The sequence below is a fragment of the Mastacembelus armatus genome, chromosome 14 (genome assembly GCF_900324485.2).
Source record: "Mastacembelus armatus chromosome 14, fMasArm1.2, whole genome shotgun sequence".
Classification (NCBI taxonomy): Eukaryota; Metazoa; Chordata; class Actinopteri; order Synbranchiformes; family Mastacembelidae; genus Mastacembelus; species Mastacembelus armatus.
In genome coordinates this window covers 22,331,471-22,357,441 of record NC_046646.1, presented here as the reverse complement: position 1 = coordinate 22,357,441, position 25,971 = coordinate 22,331,471, and the positions used below count along the sequence as shown (strand labels likewise).

The following is a 25,971-nucleotide window of genomic DNA, read 5'->3' as shown; positions in this document are numbered from 1 at the left end:
AGTGGGACCTCGGGTTGCAGGGGATGTTTTGGCTGTGGGCTGTCATTCACAAGCTGCGCAGTATATTCCAGGGTCAGAAGGAGGTTTTGAGAGCACTGCTGCAGTGAATGCCAATCAACTATCAGACCACTGCGAACATGGGCCAGGAGTGAGGTTATGGGCAGAACCAATCTGAGAAACAGAGCAAGGAAATTTACATAGTGGTTGGCATTCAGCTGCTGGGGAAGCCTTCACCATTCTGACTGACCTCAAATCTGCTGCTGCAGACAGTGTACGAAGAACTACTGTAGTCTTTATTAAACACCCCACGTCTGTGTTTATGATGATGGGGGCGTTCTGTCCCTGAAAACAGACTGGAAGGTGCGTGAAAGCTTTTCTTAAATGAAATAAATCACCAGTGAATGCGAGAGGCGGGTAAGAAACTGCAACACAGAAGAACCAGTGTTAACCAGCACGGCCCAATGATATCTAGAACATCCACTTCACTGTAACTGCACATCTGGATATACCAGGTCTGTGTGGCAGTCACTCCCACACCAGCTGATCCAACTCACCGACAGGGCGTTCTGACAGTGTACCTGGCTCACACATACAAAATTACACCACATCTGGAGGAACTCAGTGGGAAGTTGCCATTTTAGTAGTCATTACCAACATCCAGGAAAAGTACAGAAGTGTGAAGCACCTCTTGGGTTCAGATCAGGCAGGTTCTTTCTTCTGAGGACCCTTGTCCAAATTCTCCTCTGAGTGATAAAATTCCTATATTGAAATGTAGGAATCTGGTTGAAAATCCTCCCTTTAACAGAACCACAGAGACCTTCTCTGGGCTTCAGATCAAAGCCTTCCTCTCCTTGACATGCACAAACATTACCATCGTCTTCTCTAGGGAACTCCAACAGTGGAGCTCAGCAGGGGGCTCATGAGCATCCCCAAGACTCTCAGTAAAACCTCGCCTCGCTCTGCTACAGGAGTAGGTTTCCACATCCCAAGACACACACAGTACATACTGCGTCCTACATCCAGATCACCTGAGGCTGAATCTGAAGTCTGTCTGTCCCAAATACAGAGGCAGAACAAGCAGCTCCTGATGATTTCATCAAGAAGACAGGGCTGAGGAATTTCTTTGAGGTCTGCTGGATGTGCTATGCCCGCTGGCTTTTACAGATAGAGAATGAGTGTCAGAGTGAACACAGATCACAGGAAAAACAAATGAGTTCTGCGTGGTGGCCGGACTCTCACCACGGGGCTATCATTCAGTTCCTCATTATATCATTCAGTCATTTCATCATGCCTTCACCCTTGGGGCTATGCATTAATTTCACATTCATATTCATGACAGCAAAAATCAACTTTATATGATACTGTCGATGTTTTTAATTAACGTTGTGAATGTAATGCGAATGTATGGGCGTGCACACGCAGACAAATGTACACACACTGCAAAAGTACCGCACCGCATGAAGCAACAAGTTACACTGGCTTCATATCAAACACACACACACACACACACACACACACACACACACACTCACTCATCTCTTACTCACCCTCTCCAGGTCTTGTCGGAGGTGTGTGAAGAGTTTGAGGCGTCTGTAGAGGACGTCCTGCTCCTGCTGGGCCAGGTTGTCCACCTCGTCCCTCTTTAAGGTCACCAAAGGTCGATTAAAGTTGGCCTTCCTCTTCAACTTCCAGAACTGATACACAAAGTCCACCTTAAAGAAAAAAAAAACAAAATGATTGTAGTTAAGAACAAGGCGTGTAAATCATACCATCATTATTTGTTTTCCATGTTGTACAGAAAAATATCAAAAATTACTCATTAAAACACGCGACGTCTCACTTTTTCTCCGTTTTATACGAAGAGCTATTTGCTTATGCGGCAGCATGTTTGAAAAGCAGCGACCCGTTAACCACAGCATGTTCAAAACAAACGCCCGTGTCTCATTAGACAGTTGACCTGTGAGCAGAGAGTACTTTATCTGACGCACTAGCACCAGCACTCATCAATCCCATCACCTGTGGAAGCCACACTCTTCATCCCAGCTAAGATATGATTAGCTGAGCAGTCCAGACAACTGAGGTAATGAAAGTTTTTTTTATTAACTGGTCAGAAACAATGGAAATTCCATGACAGCTGAAAATAGCAGGTGATGTTGACAAGTTCTACATTGAATTTCACTATTAAATCCAGATGTACAAGGCAGTAGGTTTTTAGACGTTTAAACCGTTGTTCGGGTCTCTTAAAGCTTCAGGCTGCTGGCATAAAATGATCTCTCCATCAACCTCCGTGTATAATGAAGTGTGTGCTCTGACATGACCTGCTGTATGCCGCTCTCGCACTGCTCAGTTTGCATAGTTGTTGCCTGTTAGAGGGAACAAGCGTCACTACTCCGACCTCTTCCCTCCAGCTTTTTTTTTTGCTCACTCAACCTGTCGACCTTGCTTGCAGGATTTACGCTTATGCTTTATTAATACCAGATTCTTTGAAGGAGTATTATATATTATTTGTACACCTTGAGTGTATCTAAAACTGTGAATGGCAAGTCTACAGTATCATTGCTAACCATTTCATAAGGCAAATCACAGTTTTAAGGCTCAACATACCTGGGAAACAGGTAGCCCCAGGTTTTCAGCCACCTCCCTGGGGTCCACCAGTCGGTAAAACTCGTCCTCCAGCTCCTGGAGCTTCTGTTTCCTTTGGCTCACCTTCTCTCTCTCCAGCTGGTCCCGCTCAGCTCGCTCTGACGCCACCACAGAAGCCGGGTACAATACAGACCTCTGCTCTGGGTCGCTGCTGCCGTTTGGCTGGTGCTGCTGATCCAGCCGGAGCTCGGAGCTGACTCCAGTGGTCCCCCAGTCAGGTCTGGTGGTGGTTGTACTACTGTTGCTGGCAGTGCAGCTGTGCTCCAGGCAGAAAGACTTAAAGCGCACTTCGTCGTTCTCGGCCAGGATGGTCCTCATCTCCAGGCCGTGGTCAAAGGCGCACGTCACATGGAAGGCCACAATGCAGGAGGGCATGGAGCACTAGAAGGCGAGGACAGAGAGGAAATATGGTCAGGACAGAAGGGACATGCTGGAAAGCACGAAGAAATAAGGGTCGGAGGGAACAAAACCAGATGCAGAGAGAAAGAAGATTAAAAGGTGAAACAGGTTGAATCCCATTTGAATGTTACCTCTGTCTCTGAGCGCATTAAAAAGAAAAGCAGAGCGAAATGCTTAGTGGGAAAAAAAATTACTATTTTTTGCTCAAAGCCACTTAATTCTGATTCTGAAACACACCTGCATGTAAACACACACACAAACAATTTTTTTTGTCAATTTCTCCGACAGTCTGTCACAACTATTTATTTCAAAGTGTCATTTTCTGTCCATTTCTTGTGTTAAAGGTTCCAACACAAGTGCAGCAGAGCAGAAAGACAAGTTGAGTCACAACAAACACAGTTTCCCCATTTCTGCTGACATTTCCGTAACTTGGGATGTGTATGTGTGTGTGTGTGTGTGTGTGTGTGTCTGTACTATCCATTACAGGTCGGCCTCCCACTGAGTCCCTCCAGGCATGGTATGATTTTATATGTGTTTGCTCTTGTGGCTGTGTTGTTGCTACTGTGTGCACGTGTGAGCCGAAGAAGCGTGTGCACCGGTCGGCGCTGGTAGAGTTCAGCATTCGGCTTCACTCTCGAAGCAAAAGCTAAAACTAAAACCTACTGTACAAATAAAAAACATATGATTTAAATCTGAAGCTGATTGAACATAGAAAAATGTAAAAGTAGGAAGCTGAGCTCGTGCAGCTCTTATTCTTACTCATGTTATTTTGTGAAAAAGCTCTTAATGATTAGTTTTTTCAACAGGCATTGGGCATCAGAAAAACTCCCCTGTGGTTTATATGATGTGGCTAAAACACAGAATAATGATTACATAACTTTAGAGGCTTATATTTCCTATTCAATTTTTGTGGTAATCAGCTTGAACCAAAGCTGGTCTGTGTTGCATTTTTCCTCATCACTCCATGTCACGCTCCCAACAACAATAAACTGATTTGGAGCTAAAGTAGGTCATCAGTGTAAGTTAAACCAGTCCCCGATTACCACCTTTCAGCAGGGCATAAACTCTGAGCGTTGCTGTCTTTTATAAAACACCCTCTCTCTCTGATTCTGTCCCTATGGGTTCTCCTCCTCCTGACTGACTCAATATTGACACACAAAAACAGGGAACCTTTCTTGTTACCTTCCAGTGCTAACGTTCACTCTGCATCCTGGTCGGCTTGAGTCATCACAAACTATGCAGATATAAAAAAAATCTGTCTGGAGAAGGTTATGGGATTCTGGCTATAAATTATATAGACCAGGGAAAAGATGTTGCTGTTGTTTTTAATGTCCTTTCATTGGTGTTTCATTCATTGGTGTCTCCACAGTCAGACAACACCGATCAGACGCCAGCTGCTGCGTACGAGCTGCTGAACACGCTGTGGGGCGTACATGGACACATTTCACAAATCAACTTTTTAGAAAACATGGCGGTGACCCCCAGACAGCAAGAATTAGAGCTCATTTATTATATTTTGGAAGAACATGAATGCGAGTGCGATTCCCGAGACCCCAGGATGGAAAATAAAACAAACGACTGGTTTACCTTTCAAGCAAACAGCTGTCTCGGATTTTGTCTGACATGAGTCTGTTCGGGTTTTCAAGGAAAGAAGCAAATAACATATTTTAGGTCACAGCCGTGTGGATGCAGGAACCATGAGCTGGACTTGAATAAATGCTTGTTTGTTTTGTTTTGTCATTTGGGGCTACCTGCCCATTCAAGTCCAATTCTCTCCTGTAATATTGTTATGGTTTTAAAATACTTTTGAATGCAGAGTAAACAAAGTGCAATCCAGCCTGAGCTATAAATACATCCTGGTGTTAAAAGTTGGAGTTGCAGTCAAAGGTTTATAGCGTAGACCCATTTTGTTACCGACTTCCACAAATGTCAGAGAGCGCCCGCTGCAGCTGCTCTCACTTATTTGGTGTCAAAAGGCGAAAGGTTGAACGCAGCGTGGAGCCGGAGAGATGTGTTGTTCCGTGCTGCAAGAGTGGAGTCATCACACAAAAATACTCATCTGGCATTTTCAACTGCACCTGCTCAGTTCTGGCAGGAATTTACTAATAACGTTTTATCAGTGCCCACGCCGACTCGGGAGTCCATCTGGGTGTTTGTGGATAACAACGCGTGTTTGTGCAGTAATCTTCAGCCCTTTGCACGAGGTAACCGAATGAATCATATTAATTATATTATGCTTTAATCATATTCTCCTTTTCTGCTGAGAGACACCTGCAGCTATAAGGTTATTTACAGCCAAACGTGGAATGCTGCATTTTTACACCCACTCTCAAAGTTAAGAATAAAACCTCTCCAGACTTCTTTTGCTTTAAAAACACTGAATGTAAGACGCACCTTTTGGTCGTTATTAATAACATTATCTGAAGTTACATCTGTACAATTTGATGGATATTGGATAGAAGCTGGTTATTTTCAGCTGCTGATGTGCAGTAAAATGCATGTACTCCATTTATGTATTCATTTATTACCATACTGTATAGGGGTAAGGAAATGGGTAAAGATAAAATACAACAACTGTTAATTGCATCTTATTCCACAACTAGTGTGTCAGTTTGCTAGATACACATTGTGATCCTAATGCAGCTCCGCACTGACGTTTTGTTCAGCATTTGTCTCTGAAAACTCCACGACACTAGTTCTGAACGTTTGACCAGTGTTTGGCTGTACAGAACAAGTTTGACCCACTGCTGGTTACATGGTTGACCTTTGTCGTAATCAGGTAAGGTGCATTTTTTAAAATCTATCTGGCCGAGCTGTTTTAGCTGCAGCTCCGTTGAGCATTGTCCTGATACAGCTGCAGGTTTTTATAATCCAAAGCACTGCTGTGTTCTTCTGAAACCTGTGAAAAAGACAAACTAACCATGAAGCTGAAGTACTTTGTTAATTAGCTGAGCGTGTCACCTTATTACCACAGACGGCTGTTCACACACACACACACACACACACACACACACACACACACACACACACACACACACACACACACACACACTCTCTCTCTGTGAGCTTTAACAAATACAGTACAGGCTCTATTGGCTGACCTTTCCAGTGCACCTTCCTTTAAATAAAGCACTAATTAAGAGTCTCATTACGCTCGGAGGGTTACTGTCGATTAATACAGTGTGTTTTTAAAAACAAATATATTGTTCTGAACACTCAGACACCCAGCTGTCATGACAGGAGGAGCAGTCAGCACATGAGAGGACACAACAGGGAAGCATTAGAAGTTACCAAATGATTAAACGCTATTAAAAGCAGTCTGGAACATTTAGAGATGCATAAGAGCAGCTTTGATATTTTTCATCTACATGTTTGTTGGTACTTTCTTCTACATCACGATCCACAACTCAGACTCGTATTCTCATTTACACTGCTGCAGCCCAGTGTTGGGAAATATGCCGCTAAGTTTAAAAATTGCAGGGATGCAATATTTTGCATATCCCCCTCAGACTCTTGTGTCAATAAACCTTTCAAGACAGGAGACTGTTTATTTAATGTTTTCCCACGTTAAGACTCAGGACCCCTGCTGTTTGTGGTCCAGTGCTTCTCCACCTTCTGCGAGATGTGGCGGCTGAGCAGTGAGATGCAGCTATGGGAGCAGGAGAGAGAAGGAGTCCCTCTCTCTCTCTTTGCGGGAGATTTTTGCTCAAGGCTGTTAATCCACAGCATCAATACTGTGACAGCACCACACAAACAGACACACACACCTGCAATATATATACTCCACACGTACACACACACACACGCAGAGCAAAGGGCTTTAGGAATCCAGTTCACCTTGAGGGCATGTTTAATGCTGAATGGTGCACAGGCTAATAGCTGTAAAGTGGGTTAGTGTTAGTGTGTCAGCAGGGGTTTTGTTTGAGAACTCTGCCGCATGTTAAAGAGGTGGCGGGTTCAAATAGAAGCACTCGTGCCCAGCAGGAGGTGAAGAACTATCATGATCTGTGTTGTTCGGAGACAGTGTGTGTTTGTGTGTGTGTGTGTGTTTCTACTACTGCATATATCTGTATGCTGGGTTTTTTTGTAGGTGTGCCTGGAAGGCTGTATCTCAGAATGCATGTCCCATCTGTCTGTAAGTCAAGAAGATTGGGTCTGAACTTTGATGAGCCTCCAAAACTCAAACTTTCTTCTGAATCAAGACACAAATTAACTTTCACCAAATTTCATCAAGCTGGTTTTCATTCCAACACCATCTCCAGATGATGAACAGCATGCATTCACACAGCACGACGACTGGAGTAGGAGGAAGACAAATAAGGAAAAGAAGAAATGAATCGAACCGTGCACCTCTTTGGCTTTTAAGGTCAATTCATGCGCTTCATGTCCGCCAGTGTCTTCATGACTCCATGTGACACACATACAAGAAAGGAGCTTAGATCGCCATCATGTTTTCTAGTGGGCATGTGTGGAATGTGTCCATGTACCCATTCCCCAAAATGCTGCATGAACAAAGACACATCTATATCCATCTGAGGGCAAGTACAAACCATGAAGAGTGGGTGGCAGCTGTCAAGAGGTTAAATCTGTCAATCACATGTCCAACCTGGAGTTTTATGTAAATTCAGAAAAGCAGACTGCACTGACAACGTGATGATTACACCACTAGTGTACAGTTGTGGTCTGTTGTGGTGAAGAAGGAGCTGAGCCAGAAGGCGAAGCTCTCAATTTACCGGTCAATCTACGTTCCTACTCTCACCTATGGTCATGAGCTCTGGGTCATGACAGAAAGGACAAGGTCTCGGATACAAGCGGCTGAAATGAGCTTCTTCCGCAGGGTGGCCGGGCGCTCCCTTAGAGATAGGGTGAGGAGCTCGGTCACCCGGGAGGAGCTCGGAGTAGAGCCGCTGCTCCTCCACATCGAGAGGAGTCAGTTGAGATGGCTCCGGCATCTGTTTCGGATGCCTCCTGGGCGCCTTCCTGGGGAGGTGTTCCGGGCATGTCCCACCGGGAGGAGGCCCCGGGGAAGACCCAGGACAGGCTGGAGGGACTATGTCTCCCAGCTGGCCTGGGAACGCCTCGGTGTCCCCCCAGAAGAACTGGAGGAAGTGTCCAGGGAAAAGGAAGTCTGGGTATCCCAGATTAGGCTACTGCCCCCGAGACCCGGCCCCGGATAAACGGAAGAAGATGGATGGATGGATGGATGGATGGATGGATGTACAGGGGAAACTTTTTGACATTATGATAATTGAACGTTCAGACTTCAAAGTGTTAAAATAACAGCAACTGAGCGAGCAACCAATGGGCTTCATTAGTGTTTTGACACTACAACTTAACCCTTAACAGAACCTGAGATTGTAAGTGGCTCATGTGTTTTTTCCTGATTTGAAGAACCATGGTGTAAAAGGCAGACACAGAGATGTGTGTGTGAATGTGTGTGTGTGAATGTGTGTGTGTGTGTGTGAGACGTACCTGTATGCAGGTTCCTGTGTGTTCTCGGCACAGGCTGCAGGACAGGGCCCAGCGGCTGGCAGGGATGTGGGAAACCTTGGTAATGGGCTCCATCTTTTCTGGACAGCCTATACTCACCTACAGGGAACACAAGGAGACACATTCATCTCACAAGAACCACAAGATGTAATGAACAATCAACAAAAACTAAATCCTACTTATATCCTCTGCGTTCGCCTTTTAATTTGCAGAACTGATTTTGTAATAGAGTTTTATATTTTTATAAAGTGCTCTGAGAAATCCACGATGGTTATCTTTTTCCACTTTTACCCATTTGATCAAATGAAAACAGGTATTTGTGATGTGGTGTTATTAAATTACAGATGTTTGCTGATTAGCAGCTGGAGGCCCCGCATCGTTGGATCAACATCAGTTTTCATTTGACAGAGAGGTCAAACTTTCCACCAAACCTTCCACTGGCAGATAATGATCAACTTTTCTAGCTCGGATAAAAATCATTTGAGCGTCTTCCAATTTCAAACCCGCAGTTCTGGATTAGAAAGTGTGTCCTTGGAGGCAGATCAGCAAAGCATTATTGTAAAGCCCAGTGTGACTCACTCTCTCTGAGCGGTCCATTCACAGCGGCTTTGGCCCCAAACCTCGCTGCACCGAACACAACCAAAAAGTCATTGACCTGTGCCAACCAGCCATGCAAACCAGAGTGGCAAGCACTCATTACCAAAGAGCCACTTCTTCCTTCCTTCCTCGCCTGCCCATTTCTTTCCAAATACCATTCCACCTCATTCACATTCACTTATTCTCATATTTGCGGCGTGGCTCTGTCTTCCTCATCCTTCATGCCGCATTACCAAGCTGGAGACAAATTTCCGCAGGTCACACCCCTCCCCTCTCTCCGTCCACTTGTCCTTCTGTCTGGTTTTCTTTTCCTCCACTTATCTGCTCATCCACAGAACAAGCCCACGGCCTCAGCTCTTTCTGTTATTATTGATGGCTTTTGTGCAGCACACTGAAAAGGAGTAGGGGTCAATTTTCACTCCATTGAGGAAGTCAATAGAAAGTGCAATTCAGACGACGATATCACAGCCGTCACCGTCGCTTCTTTTACACAGCTGATGTACGAACCAATCAATGGCAAAATGATTTCCTGTTCTTGAATGTGATAGTTAATTGACTGGATTGCTCTCAAATATAATACACACACACACACACACACACACACACACACACGTTGCACTTTACACTTTGTCAATACTAAAAATACTGAACACTCTGAACTGTGTGTGTGTGTGTGTGTGTGTGTGTGTGTGAGTGTAAGCACATGCAGCCCCTCATTCTCTAATGTTTTTAGCTTCCATTACTTCACATTTCACATCCGGCAGATGAAAAACTGACAAAATGTGAAATCACTTCAGCGGAAATTGGAGGAAATCACAAGCGTTTTAAAAGAGTCACTGTCTCTCAGTGTGTGTGTCTCAAAAAAGCCATTTAAAGAGAGACCCCTCTTTAAAGGGTTGAAGGCAGAGGGCAGAAGACGGCCACGGTGTGTGTTCGTACAAACACACACATCTGATCCAGCTCTCTATAAATCACACACACGGCTTCTTTTCTGGAAATTTCCACTACCATCATATTAAACAAGAACCTGCAGGCAGGTGTTACGATGAATGCATTGTGTTAGTGTGTGTTTATTTGTGTACACGCCTGCAATTAACACATATTGGCTAATGCAGGGACACACGACTGTCTATGTAAGGCTGTGCACAAACACACAAATGCACACACAGCACAGACATGCAAATTATCTTTTTTTTCCTTTCACACTAGGAAGAGAAAACAAAAGCGAACAGAGCAAAGAAAACAATTAGCCCAATCAAGGGTGACAGAAGGCAATTAGAAGTAAAAGGTTCGAGGTGCCAAAAGCCACTCCATTACTAAGGAATCTGCTGGTGGATTGTGTTGCTGAATAGGCTGAAGACACATGACTGACTGTCTTTAATGGTGTAAAGGTGAGCGAGGCATGAAGCGACATACTTCTTTAAACGTCTGAAGTGAACGGCTGCTTTATGACCATCATTTGCCGCTTTCAGAGGAGACTCATCTCCAACAGGTATCATCAAGACATCAAATGAGCAGCTGCTCGGCTGCACGCTTGACAAACAGGTTCCTCATGAATCGATTCACTTTATCTGTAAACTGTTAGAGAGTGAGGTCTCGATTAAAAGCTGCATGAAGAATTTAAGGCTTTTACTGTAAAGCAGAAAACCCGGGTGACAGGTGCGAGTATCTCTTGAGTCTTCTGCAAACCCTGCTGTTTCAGATCTCACTCTCAGATCACACTCTCATGTCACAGTATGTATGTTATGGATCACTGTAATCAGCCTTAGTCTCTATACTGACTGGAGCAAAACTTTGCAGAATGCTAACCACTGTATGATTACACAGGGTTTAAGGTTTTTAGGCCTGAAACATTCAAACTTATCCTTTTGAGACTATTGTGCCATAAAGCAAATTTCAACAATGGCAGAAAGTAATGAAGAAGAGGTTTTCTTCATCTACCGTGGTAATACTGATGTCAGACATTCAATGTTGTAATACATATTGATCTACAGTAAAATAGTTTTATAGAATCAAACATATAATGTCTTAGACAACCGACTGTACTTCTGATTTTTCTCTCTTTTGGGTTAACAAAAAGTTTAAAGTCTTCTTCTAAACAGTGGGAGAGAAAAATAAGTGTGTGTACTCTGAGGCTAAGCTCTTTCAGAAATGGATGCAATTTTGAAGCAAGGACGAGAAAAGTCAAAGTGAACACAACACAAGTGGAGAAGTGTCTTTCAGGTGGTTTTCCTGTCCAGTTTTTCATGGTGTACACACCTCTTTCTAAAAGCACCTTGTTTTTACATGTTCACCACACACACACACACACACACACACACACACACACACACACAGGGTGGAGACCAAACATTTTTCCACTTCCTGTTGATTTGTTTGCATCACTCCAGTGGCCAATGAGAAAACGTAGCATAAATAGATTTTTGCACAAATTTTCCCAATGATTACAGCCGTATGCCCTTTTGCAAATGCTGCGCAAACACTCAGCAGTCGTAGGTAAATGCAGGAGGCAGGATCATCAGCTTCTCCCTCAGCAGGGTGAAGTGCAGCCCTATGACGTTTTATTTCCAGAGCCTTGAATCAAAACACGAGCACCCAGGTGCATCCACAGCTACATGATTACACCTTAATGCTACTGATGTGCCTACAGGCCTCCTTTATCTGATGCCACTTATCGGAAACACAGTGAATGGAACACACAGCGGCTGTGCATGACAAAAAAGGAAAACGGAGCTGGTTATTTGCAAATTCTGCAACATATCACAAATTGAGTGTGTGTCTGGTCCATCTTACCTCAGGGATCCATAAGGCACAGCTGACGTGGACCCACTTAGTTCCACTGCGGGTGGGCTTCAGGGCCCCCCCTCTCTTGGGGCACAGCAGACATTTGGGCTGGACGCCGAGAGCGCATGTTCGGCACAGCCAGTTCCCCTGGGGTACCTTCAGGATGCCATAACACGCCTGAGACGAGGAGAGAGAGAAAAGTCAAGGGAGGTGGACATGTGAAGACCTCATGACCTTAAATCGACACTCTGGGAAAGCTGATTCTATCCGCTTGTTCAGGTTTTATAACATAATGTTTCGCACTTTGTGTCGGCAGATTTATCTACTTTCAGGGAGAAACAGGCTGTTTCCAAACTCTTGGCAAGAAGGCAAATCATCCATCCATTATCTGTACCCCCTTAGTCCTTAACCAGGGTCCCAGGGATCAGCTGGAGCCTATCCCAGCTCTCTTTGGGTGAAAGGCAGGGGTCCACCCTGGACAGGTCCCCAGTCCATCACAGGGCCACATAGAGACAAACAACCTCACACACTCACACTCACTCCTATGGGCAATTTAGAGTCACCAATCAACCTGACATACATGTTTTTGGACTGTGGGAGGAAACCAGAGTACCTGGAGAAAACCCACACAAGCACAGGGAGAACATACAGACTCCACACAGAAAGGCTCCTGATGGGTTTCAAACCAGGAACCTTCTTGATGTGAGGCAACAGTGCTGACCAGAAAGCAAATCGTTCAGCGTTAATCAGTAAATATTACTGGACATCAGTTCAGGGTTTGTGCCTTTTTCCTGAAAAGTCAGTTTATTACTTTAACCTTTAGTAACTCACAACTTACACGTTTTTCTGGAGAGTGAGCGAAAGCCATATTGTACATGATCATTTAACAGCTTGTCTCTACATGATACATAAATAAAGTTATGTTATTACAAATAAAACACACTGTGTGTTCACTGATGAATAGGCAGACTCCAGAGGGCTTCAATAAAATCTGTAACTGGTACAATGAAGATCTTTGTTTTAATTGGAATACATGCATGAGATGGTTCGATCCTGTTTCTAAGTAATACCTCTAAATTCATACAGAGAATCAATGAAGCTAAACTGATGAAAGCTCTGATTACGAACTTATTCAAAACACTAAGCCAAAGATTATATTTGGTGCCGTGGACACCGAGGGGTTTTTTCCCACTTTAGGAGAAAGACCAACACGAGCTTTACTCTGCGATCGGAGCAACTATTTCCATCCAGCATGTGATGACGCTCAAGGTGCGTTTGAGTCGACGGGGCTGACAGAATAATTAACACTGTGTCAGGAACGGCAGCCTCAGGTTGTCACAGGTACTACTTGAGGAGCCACCACTGTTTGTGTGTGTTCACGCCGCTGACAAATTAAGTCAGAGGGAGAGAAATGTGAGAACCACACTAAATGTGAGGCAGCTCTGTGTGTTGCTTCTACTGACATGAATCTCTAACTCCTCACCTGATGAACACAGACGTTGCACTTGTCGCAGAAGACCATCTCGTTGCCGTCCTCTCCCTCTGGCGAGCGGCAGACGTCACACACCACGTCCTCGTCGTACTCGATGCCCAGGCCTTCCTCCGTCTCGATGGCCTGCTGCATCTTCTCCTCACACACGCTCTCCAGCTCGACCAGAACACACTCCATCATCAGCTCGTCCAGCTCTGGCAGGGCTGGTGACAAGAAGACAGAGAGTAAGGCCTGATTCGTTTTCATGTGTTCGCTCAAACCTAACTAAAGAAGGATGAAGGACGGGGAAGTAGAGGTGACTGAGTGAAGCCTGACAAAATCATAAAGATGGCATTTCTACTCTCATTAGGACAGAAGAAAGGAGATCCACTCCGATGGTGGAAAATATTTACAAAGAGGTTGAGACACTGTCACAGATGAATATTTGAGTCTGTACAATTAAAAGTACTAGAGCAGTTACAGGGTCAACACATAATGGGAAGCTGCTCAAAGGAAACTCAAAATGAGCGAGCCAATTTAGTCGAATTTCAGTTATTTTTGGCCGAAACACTTCGTCTCGCGGTTTAATTGGAAAAGCACACAGCTTTCCTTTGCATTTTACCACTCACATGGTCGCTTTCTGCTTTGGCTGGGTCGGCTTAGTATGAAATGTGCTGAACATTTGCTGCAGGATGTGGGAGCATGTGGAGTTGTAGTTGAAATCCTACACGTTCTCTATCACTACACGCTCGTGTGCTCTCAAAGTCAAACATTGAATTTTTGCTGTTAAAGCCCTTCTTGCCTACAGCTCGGTTCAATGTGTGTCAGCAGTAGCATTAGCATTCCTGCTCCATTTGCACCTCAAAGGTAGTGCCTTGCTCTAAGGCTGGTTAATAGTTGATGAAAACTGATCTAACTGGCAAACGTAAGCTCTCGTCCTCATGAAAAATAAAGGAATCCAGGCAAGTAGAAAAACAAACAGTCTGGGTTCTAGGATGGTGGCAAACAGATGTGCCATATTATTATCTCATTACATGCAATGAGATTACAGTGATTATACAAAATGGGTAAGAATCAGGCATTAAATCTAGTGTGAAAAAGTGCCCTTTTATGAAAGAAATGATTATTTAGATAACGGTTCAAAAACAGAAAAGGGAGAGACTGTAAAATGCCCCCAAATCCCAAACCCTGGTCGTAAATCTCTTAGGGTGAAGTTATCATTTTTAGATTGAGTATTTATATTGTTCTGTCATTGGCTCACACCTCAATCCTCCACAGAGCAACATGTGCTGTCCTGGATTCTGTAGCTGACGGTAATTTAGTGAAAAATTTGAAGGATCCAGCCCTCAGTCGGGAGGTTTTTTATCTATTTACACCACACAATAAATTCTCACTGCAAAATAAAACTCTAAACAACATAAAAACTACTTTATTTACTGAATCTTTACCATTTTATTGCCAATGAGGTTAATGTAGAGCCTGAACTGCATAAAGACTAGACTCAGCTTCAGCCCAACACTGTGTTTCAGTGCAGACGCACGTCGACCGACACTCTGGTGCTTCTAAAGCAGCTGAGAAACAGGAAGTAGAGTTAGAAATGAACCTGCTGTGACATTTACATCAGGAACTGAACACACACACTGAAGGAGGGAAGCAACAACATTCACACATACTGTGAGCGTGTGTGTGCTGTGAACTCTGCGTGTACCTCCAGTACTAGAGTTTCCTTTATTATTAAGAATGTTTTACTGCTTTTATTCTGAATTCTGTGCCTCTGTGTACTTTCCTATTTCTATTTTACTGGTTTCACTCAATGCACTATATGATTTATTTATATGACTTTAATAAAAGTTTTCTTTATAAGTATTGACAGACTGTGTCCTTATAGGTGTTTTGTGCTGGTCTGGTTTGGAGCAAGGAAAACAAGATTCCTTTAAGCTGCAAAATCTGCGAATCAAATGAACCCGTATCTAAACCCAGTCAGAGAAATGCTCAAATAATCAACACTAGAGCCCGTCCTGCATCAACACCCAGTCTCTCAGTACACGAGCTGAACACACACACACACACACACACACACACACACACACACACACACACACACACACTCACATGTGTGTGTACAGTATTCAGAGGACTGAGATAGAAAGTGCTGAATCATCTCATCATGAGCCCGAAGCTGTGCGGCCTCGCCCAGCAGAACCAATCAACTGTCTGTTTGTTTGGTCTAACATTGAAGGTTATGAGAAACAACCCGCATCTCCTCCAGGAAGAGAGAGTGTGAGTGTGTGTGTGAGTGTGTGTGTGTGTGTGTGTGTGTGTGGGTTTGATTTAAGGAGAATGTCCCAGAAATAATGCCTGAAAGCCCAGCGGGTATTTATAAACACAATTACTACACTTTATCTGAAAGCAGCCGATCAGATATGGAATAAAATGGTGCAGATAGGAGAGATGCTCGGGGTCAGCCGTTGTCACTGTGGCAAAATGAAGCAAGAAGCAAAGCTGAGGAGAGAGAAAGTGACAGAAAACTGGAGAAGATAAAGAAAAGCATAAGAGCATCTGCAGGTTTCAGAAACCAAATGTGACAGAGTTTATTTAACGCTGCTGTTAGCCAAATTATATTAATTAGTCTTGTTAGGATCTTTTTATGACAATTTTCAGAGTAGAAACGTGCAAGAAGTGAAAGTTTCAAAACACATCATCACATCTTTTATAACCACAGATATGCAGCTCATGATCAACTACAGACGTCTCACAGTTTAAAATGTTTCCTAGGTGTTGGAAATCTGCACTCACCCATCCGTCTGAACTCTTGGTTGACCAGCTCCAGCCAGGCGACGTCCAAATCATCCAGGTCGTAACAGCTGTAGGGCTGGGTGGGGGGAGGCTGGGTGCCACCCTCCTCCTGCCTGCTGGTGGACACGCAGCCTGTCGACTCCGGCAGCAACCTGGAGCAACAACAAATGTACACACATTGAACCTTAGCATGGGGTCTGGAAACACAACAACTCATCGTGTCTTGGCACCTTAAATTTTTCTCCACGTTCGGATCCAAATGCAACGGAAAACAGAAAATGAATCTAATGACTGAGCTTGTTAACGTGTAATAATTTAAGCTCATGATTGACAAATGAATTAAGCAATAACATACAGCACTGAGTGCTGTGGCTGCAGTATAATATTAACACTTATCCCAAAGCAGCTCAACTTCAAGTATGTTATGGCATTGTCATAATATTTATCTCATGTTTCGTTAACAGATACGTTGGATTTCAACAGCTTTAGATTTATCTTGAACTTTTAGTCAAAGAATATTTCATAAACCTTGAGGGAGTTTTTTCTGCGTAATGAATAAAACAGGATTCGTTAAACTGCATTTATTAATGGAATACAAAACTGTACCATTACTTCATAGATTCACCCTGAGATATTCATCTCATTCAGTGTTTACAGTGGCAGTTTGGTCATTTAGAGTAATTCATTCTGAAGAGCTTTATCCTCTAGTCCTGCATGTACACTGCTACGGAGCCATTTTTAAAAGACTGCACAGGATCACGTCAAGAGGAATTATCAGGAAGCTCTTCTCATGTCTGAGGCGCTCCCTAGTATTCAGGTCCTGACCTCATGGTCCAGAAAGACTGAATCAGCCTTTGATGGACGTCAAAAAAAGAGAGGAGGGAACATAAAAGCTATTAAAACAATGACAAATTGAGTGATGGTCGGCAGCAGTGACAGACAGGAAGCTCCTCCAGGCAGTGTCTGGTCTCCGGAGCCTCGGGCCGGAGCCTCTGTCAACAACAGCAGGAAATGGGGTCAGGAACTCTGCTCGACCTACTGGGAACCAATAAAGACTCAAACATGCTCATACGCACACTTGTACACACACGCAGGCCAGCATAAAACATCTGGATAGTCTATAGACACCAAAATACAGAAAATAAGGCCCAAATGCCTGAAAACAGCACAGAATAAGAGGAAAACTGGTACACACACACACACACACACACACACGCTTCTCCAAAACAGCTCTGTGTTGGGCTAGGTAACACACGCAAATTATTCACACCCTCGCCTGGTGTAGTCGTGACCTTTGTGTGAAAAGGTGAAGTGCATCAGAGATCACAACAATCGTTTAGTTTTCAACGCCTCATTTTCATACCACTCCGATACCATCAGCGCCCTCCGTCACACCAAGCAACACTTCCATCATCATCATCACCACTACTGCCAAAATGACATTTCACGAGTTGCCAGACGAAGAGTTAATAGATGTAGCTACATAGTTACACACAATAAAACTTCTATTTGTCTACGCTGTAAAAAGTTTTAAAAAAATAAAATCACCTCCACCCTTCCTCCGTTTTACTTATTATCCTTCCTCATTTCTCTCCTCCTCATCCTCATCTCTGCTTTCTGTTCATCGTTTCCTCAGTTTGGTCCATTTCTCCTCCTCATGTCTTCCATCCATCTCTTTCACTTCTTTTTACTCCTTTTCTTTCACTCCTTATTTTGTTTTCTTACATGATTCTCTCACAATTAATCACTGAAATCAAATCTCGCTGTAGTAACGCAAAACATCACCCTACACAGGTACACACTTGAGTATTTCCATGTAGTACTACTTCATCCTTGGACTTCACTATATGTCAGAGTCAAACCTTGTACTTTTTCCTGCTCTACATTTATCTGATAACTTTAGTTCCTTTTCAGGATCAGATGGATCCAACAAAATACAGTCTGATCATCAAACCTTATTGATCCCAGCAAGTATATAAAGTACTTCAAATTAGAAGTATATAAGGTAGTTAACGTCAGCTACCCAGCTGTATATAAAGTACTTCAAATTAGAAGTATATAAGGTAGTTAACGTCAGCTACCCAGCGGTATATAAAGTACTTCAAATTAGAAGTATATAAGGTAGTTAATGTCAGCTACCCAGCGGTATATAAAGTACTTCAAATTAGAAGTATATAAGGTAGTTAACATCAGCTACTCAGCGGTATATAAAGTACTTCAAATTAGAAGTATATAAGGTAGTTAACATCAGCTACTCAGCGGTATATAAAGTACTTCAAATTAGAAGTATATAAGGTAGTTAACGTCTGAGTACTGGACAGTGTTTTCTGTGGTCTTGCGTGTGCAGATGCCACAACTATCTCACATTTCTAGATCAATCGATGTCACCATCCTGATAATATCTGCATCAGAGATCAACAGCGTTTCCACTGCTGACACTACATCCACTAATCTGATGAAAAACACACATTTGATCAATTTCTGTCTGCAAACAACCAATTTACACTGTCTGGGCAGGATCAATGGATGTAAATGTGTGATCCCTTATAAATTCAGAAGCGTCTGACAGAAAGGCAGAAAACTGAACCGTGTTTCGACCTGGTATCAGACTGACATCTGATACTGGACAAACAGGCCAGTCCAGTCAACTGGCAGGAGAGAAAGGAAAGAGACAAAGGGGGAGAGGAGAATAGGTTTGGTACTGGGGACACTGGGCTGCTTGTTTCTCTTATGTAAAGCAGCTACAGTGTCTTATTGCATTAATGAGTGCTGTTACTGCATTATTAAGCAATAAGGTTGGTGATACTTTAAAGTTTGGATAAAAAAAACTAACTAAGGCACATTCATTTTTACTGAAACTAATATTTTTACAAACAAAAACACAAAGATCACGTTTTATTTTAAAGTAACAGGCTAAATAATTTACCAAAACAGTATATATATATATATACATACATACATACATATATATATATATATATATATATATATATATATATATATATATATATATGTAGAGTATGTGTACTTCACCGCCTTGTCAATTAAGACATTTGTCCGTCCAATTAGATTTTGACCAACAGACTAAAATCCAAAAACTTTACTAAACATAAAATCTTTACGTCTTAACATCTTTATATATTATAACCTGACATTTCAGACGCTAGAATCAGCCAAAGCTTAGAATTAAATTAGTTAAAGATTAAGTTAATTTCCTGTCAATCAGCTATTCAATTAATCGATTAATCGTTTTAGCTAAACACTAATGGTTTCCAAACTGCAGCTCTCTAGCACAGACAGAATTACATTAGGCTTTGAGTACACAGCCAAAACTGATTAGTGAGTCCACATTGTCAAAACAAGTCAGCAGTGTAATATACTGAGATGTAACCAGCAGAAAGCTGTTGGGTTTGATATTATTCTTAGTCTTGGTCTTTTTATATTTAGTTTTCTGACTCTATTATGTTTGTTGGCTTCTGGAACCGACAGTGTTGATTTGCTTTAGCAACAAGGAAATGTAAAATGTAAAACAAAACAACAAAGAAGTGGAAAAAAGAGATTAAAGAGTTATACCTGCAGCAAAACTGGAGACCTGTGTGAAATTAGAACATATATAAAAACCGATACCACATCTGAAGTTACTGAATGTGGGAAATTAAACCCCGTCTCAGTGACACCAGTTCAAATAGGCTGTGACAACCACCTTTTAAAAGATGCATAAGATGATGTTATGTAAATGTATTAGCTTTTTCTATCTTTGTCGGCCTGTCTGATTTCTTGTAATCGCCCCTGTCGACAGTGTGATGACATTTAAGGTGAGCCTTCAGCCTGAATGTCAAAACATGAAGTGAGATATGAAAATATTAATGTCAGCTCGTCGCACCTAACAGGATGTGAGTCAACAGAGGTCAGAGTACAATGTGTTCATTCAAGCACAGTAAGTATCATGTGTCCCACAAACACATGTACAGTCCTGACACAGACACAGGTCTTACATAATGTGGGTAAACAAAACCATGTCCAAAGGGCCTCCCATTATCAAGGCTTTACCGCGACAACAAAGACAGAGATAAAGCGCAGCGTCATCTGTCAATACTGAGAACAATGACTCTTTATGTGAAGCTGGAAATACACGTTTTGTGTTTTTATGGGATAAAAAATTAATCCTTCACTTCTATATCAGTCAAAATACTTTGAAAGGTATGAATGAATGAAACTTGATTTTCTACTGTTGACTTATTGTGTCGGCATTAGCAAACAATCTTTAAAGGTAAGCTAAGGTGATTTTTAGTTAAAATATGCTTGTAAACATTTAACTTTCATTTCACACAGAGAGGACGGTGCATGACTCTTCAGATCTTATTTAGTTTGATGAACTTTTCCAGGAAGTAAAACTATAACTGCAGTTTGAATGTGTGGCAACTGAAGGACAATTTTAAAATCATTTTTTGGTTCTTTGAGTTGATGTATTGACTATGTTCAAATATGTTCAGGAAATATGAACGTTCTGATGTTAAAAGGACTGGGATGGATTTCCAGGACTTTAGGGGAGAAAAGAAGTTAGAAATCCTGGAAAGAAACCAAAGCTCATCACTCTAGACAGGCTTCAAGATTTGTAATATTTCCATTTTTCTATTTTAACCCAATCGCCAGAATATAGGAATATGTTTTAGCTACAAATAATAAATATAAAGGAACTTTCTGACTCACTTCTGTTTACATTTGAGGAGCCCTAATGAGAGGAGCAGCGGAGGGGGAACATTTAGATGTTCCCTCTTTGGAATCATAACAGTGCCACAGCTGATGTTGCTCTGATCTTGAAGCGGCATCAAATGAAATATTTATCAGGAGGAACTACACACGGCAGGGCTCTGACTCTTAAAACAGTGAAAACCGAACACCCCTCTGACTTAATCCTTCCTCCAGCTCTGAGGAACCTCACTACATCTGAAGGGCCTCTGGGAAGCAGAGGAGTGGGAGCTGTAAAGTATTTCTTGTGGCGTAACATTACTGAATAAGATGATATACAAGCTCTGCCGTGAAGGACGGGTGATTTATATTTTTGTGTGTGCATAACGTACAAGAGAAGATTTACCGCTACAAGTACTAGCGTCACTGCAACACAAGATCTAGCCAGAGATCTTTTCACTACAAAGTTGTACTCGTGCAAAATCCACAGATCAGAAACAACAGGTTTAGGGTGCCAACCTATTCTTGTTGTACAGGGATGACCTATATAAAATTCCTAGACTGCGACAAATATGACAAACTCTATAATGTTTAGCATCTCAGCTTGTAGCTGTTCAATTCTGAGGAAATATTTAATTGTGCAATCACTCAGATGTTTATGAACAGCCAAATAAAAAAAAAAAACTTTATGGCAGGAAAATAAAGATTGTGTCAGGTTCCCCTTGACTGTCAGTAAGTAAACAAACAGAAATATGTCAACTGGAATTTTCCAGGTAGTGTCTAAACCTTCTGATACTGGTATTGGTCCATATTTCACAGGATATACTGACAGCTGTTGCTAAAATCTTGTCCACCTGTAAACCACATCAGTGTATATATATAATTTACCACTGGAACAAACTCCATAAGATCATAAAGTTGAACCTGCACCTTTGAAAGAGTTTCAATAAAAACTAAAAATATGAATATATATATATATATGTGAAGGTAGGATTTATTCCAGGACTGTTGCATTATTATAGCATTGGCTTCAGTTTTGCAGGAAACTGCAGGAAAGAACATTCACGCAACAGAAGCAAAGGAGGTAAGAAAAAGCAAGACTACACTTCTTCTCTCTCCTCACTTCCATATGTTTCCGACCACTGTGTAAATCTCACTTTCATCCTTTTCATAAAATGTCAATAATAACCTCTTCTCCAGGAGGGATGAGGTGGATGATGTTTACATAAGACATTTCCAGTGTGGGCAGAGCGACAGCGGCTGAGTCCGGTCTGACTCTCTGCCCACACAGGACACCTCGAGTTTAAACAGACATCAGCTCCTGACAGATCACTCACGAAGAGCAGGAAGTTCTTCTCCACTAAAAAACACTAAACAAGGCTTAATGGGGGGAAAATGAGGTGTGAGGTATGAAAGAAGGAAAAGAGTAAAGAATGTGGGGGTGGAATAAATTAAAGAATGTCCCAAGGAAAGAAGAAGAAATAGGAGGATATTATGGAGAAAGATAATGAGACTTGTGAGTGAAGAGTTTAACAGATTCTTGCAAATGTTCAGAACCAACCACCTACCCTTCAAATACACTCTGCAGAGACCTCGCTATTTGCCAACTGTGTGTCAGAGCACACAACCCTAACAAAGGCTCCTTTTTTTTTTTTTTTGCACCAATTCACAGAAATGTTCTCAATTAGCTACAGCTGATTAAATTTGCCAGGAACAGCTGTCATTTTATCTGGTAATATTGATAACTGCCTGCAAAAAGTCTCACCTCTTTAAACATGCAGAGACTCAGCTTTGTTAATAATTTGGGCTCTACAGTGGTTTGTACTGAGAAATTATTACTTTTTTTTTTTTTGTGACATGACACTTACTAATCTTCAGGAAGAACATAGTAAATACCATGTTTTTAATGAGTGAAGAGACTGTACCTTCATCTACCTTTGTGAGAAAATGAGCCCTGCGGGGATCAGACTGACTCAGCTCAGTGACAGATCGGCTGATCGATCCCACTGAGAGTTCACTTCACAGGAAAAACAAAAAATTACTTCAGATTTTTTTGCAAGTCTGCAATAGTCAATTCAGTGGCTGGACACAGTTTTGACTCATGATGGTCTCTCACTTTAGCACACAGGTAGAAGCCCAGTGCATCATTGGCAGAATAACAGCAGCACATTTCCAGTGTGCAGGGGAAGAAGCTTTATTGTCAGTTCTGAATGTATTGTTTGATACGCTATAAAAAGGTTCAAGATCAGGCTGTAACTTATGAAAGCAAGATTAAACCTTCTATTTTTACCATTTTGTCATATACATACACAGCCACTTATTTCCCCTGTGTGTATCAAGGAGAACTGGATAAAAGTCAGGGCACAATTAATTCTCCTTTTTTACATATTCTGTAAAAAGCCCTTCAAAAATCTGAGAAATGTTCTGCACGCTTCTGTGTTTTTGTGCACTTGCGTCAAGGTGAGGCAGGTTCAAGCCGACTGACTTCCGGCCAACTCCAACACATGCAGGGGATAAAATGAAAACACCCCACAGTTTTTCAAGACTTTCCAAATAACATTGGATCCGATCAATTTCTGATAATAAAAAAATAGTCAGTTTGGAAAGAGATATTCACCGTTCCTTTTCCCATGATTCTGCTTTTTAGGTCATGGGATGAACACAGAAGTTGTAGAAACAGATTCGGCCATTATGCCAGATTTTCTTCACAGCCCATCGCTGTTCCTGGGGGTTTGGTGTGTACACACTGTGTTTGTGTGGGTTTGACATAATCTCTCATTTTTGAAGTACCTCCCTGTCACAGTATGGCTAATCCCCCTCTTTCTTCCCCAGGTTTTCACACCACTGTATATGTGTGTGTATGTGTGAGACAGAATGAGGGTGAGTCGTGCCAACAGCCTCTTATTCTTGGGTGACCCATGAAAAACCCCCCCTACTCTAACATACACTCCAGTATCAGGCCCGCTTCCAACAGGGAACAGGGCTACCCACCCCAGGGTCCAGGGAAAACCCTGTGTGGTGCAGCAGGATGGATGGATATGTGTGTGTGTGTGTGTTAACTCTGAACAGAAACAACATTTTTATTTTAGAGTAATATTTCTCACCAGGTGAACTTAACATGGTAAAGTCTGCAGAGACATATTATCTGGTGAATATGGTTTTAAAAAACACTCGCTTGTTTTTCAAACTAAAACCCTTGCAATCATATTATTTCATTCACTGTGATGACATGAAAACTGTCATTTAACACAAATATAAAAGATGCTGCAGCTTGTTTACCACAATTTTAAAGCTGAATTTTCACTATGTCCTTAAAACTGACACATCCGAACACAGATTCATCCACAGAGCAGAAGAAACTGGACTGACAGAAGCAGACAGATGTTAATAAATTGTTGATACGTGTACACAGAAACACACACACACACACACACACACACACTGGTGGGTTGTCAGTGTTGCTTTGGAGAAGTGAGTCATCCTCATGTCATATTCATATGAAAACACACACACACAGACAGCACAGTGTCATATTTGTGATATTTATGTGAAATAAATAATTTAACTGTATCTCAAACACACACACACACACACACACACACACACACACACACACCGTTGGACAGTGATCTCTGGGAGCAGTGAGTCATCCTCATGTCAATGAAATCAATCATCTCCCCAAACACACAAACATCATTTGCACAGTGACCTTTAAGAGATGATTCACCCCTGTGCTGCTTTAACAGCAATCAGCCAGTATGCCACACACACACACACACACACGCACACGCACGCACACACACACACACACACACACACACACACACCCCATGTAAAGCAGCCTTCATTTTTATAACCACCTTATCTTTAGAACATGACTATCTCATCTCACTGCTCATGTTCTGCGTCAGCTTCATGTGGTTTGGTCTTTTCCCTTCACAGACACTCACCACATTAAACGAAACATTAATTAATAACAAAGCAGAGCAACAATTAGCAGGAGAAGACAGAAGAGACTGCAAATATTAATAAGTGAAATACATAAAATATACTGAAACCAAGTTTCCTCCCAGCAGAAACCGAAGTTTGCTTGTGGGATTAAAAGAGAAGACAAACAAAATAGTTAGTAGGAGGAAGTGCAGTAAGTTTTCTCAGCAGAAACAGCGAGGACAGGCCGTTAGAGAGCTGCCCATAGGAACAGCACAGTAATGAGCGCTGAGCACCAAAGATGGAGAGAACATTTTAAAAATGACAATCCTGAGGATTACCATTTTAAGTAGGAACTCATGAATGAAAAACATGGCTTCATTATATTCACTCCTGTTTTCTCTTCTCTCCTTCCCTTTCGCTCTTTCTCATCATGTTTTTGTGCACACATCAAAATATGTCCCCATAACAAGAGCAGGAACATATTAGCTGCAGTCAGAAGAAGTACACAGACCTTTTACTGCAGTAAAATTAGAAATATCTTAACGTGAAAATTTTTACTCGATCATCATCCAAATGTACTTGAAGTATCCAAAGTAAAAGTACTCATTGTGCAGAATGGCCCATTTCACATAAATGGATCTGATATTACTGGATTCTAAATATTGATGATTATTGTGTTGATCACTTTAATGTTGGAGCTGACGTTAACTACCTTATATACTTCTAATTTGAAGTACTTTATATACCGCTGGGTAGCTGACGTTAACTACCTTATATACTTCTAATTTGAAGTACTTTATATACCGCTGGGTAGCTGACGTTAACTACCTTATATACTTCTAATTTGAAGTACTTTATATACCGCTGGGTAGCTGACGTTAACTACCTTATATACTTCTAATTTGAAGTACTTTATATACCGCTGGGTAGCTGACGTTAACTACCTTATATACTTCTAATTTGAAGTACTTTATATACCGCTGGGTAGCTGACGTTAACTACCTTATATACTTCTAATTTGAAGTACTTTATATACCGCTGGGTAGCTGACGTTAACTACCTTATATACTTTTTTCAAGAACAGTACTTGAGTAAATGTACTGAATTACTATTTTACAATCTAATTGGTTTATAGTTTATTCTTGAGAGACCAGGGACAAAAAAAATGGATA

The 25,971-nt window shown here is 41.9% G+C and overlaps 1 protein-coding gene across 3 annotated transcripts in view; it reads right to left on the bottom strand.

Annotated features, from left to right (window-relative positions):
• jade2 (jade family PHD finger 2) overlaps positions 1 to 25,971 on the bottom strand; it is a 142,163-nt gene that overhangs the window by 52,488 nt on the left and 63,704 nt on the right. For all 3 annotated transcript variants that reach the window (XM_026327556.1, XM_026327557.1, XM_026327559.1), the window contains exons 5-10: positions 16,181 to 16,332; positions 13,397 to 13,608; positions 11,923 to 12,090; positions 8,515 to 8,631; positions 2,605 to 3,024; positions 1,548 to 1,712 (exon numbers count right to left, since the gene is read on the bottom strand). In XM_026327556.1, the coding sequence (XP_026183341.1) occupies positions 1,548 to 1,712; positions 2,605 to 3,024; positions 8,515 to 8,631; positions 11,923 to 12,090; positions 13,397 to 13,608; positions 16,181 to 16,332 (1,234 nt within the window). The remainder of the gene's footprint in view (positions 1 to 1,547; positions 1,713 to 2,604; positions 3,025 to 8,514; positions 8,632 to 11,922; positions 12,091 to 13,396; positions 13,609 to 16,180; positions 16,333 to 25,971) is intronic.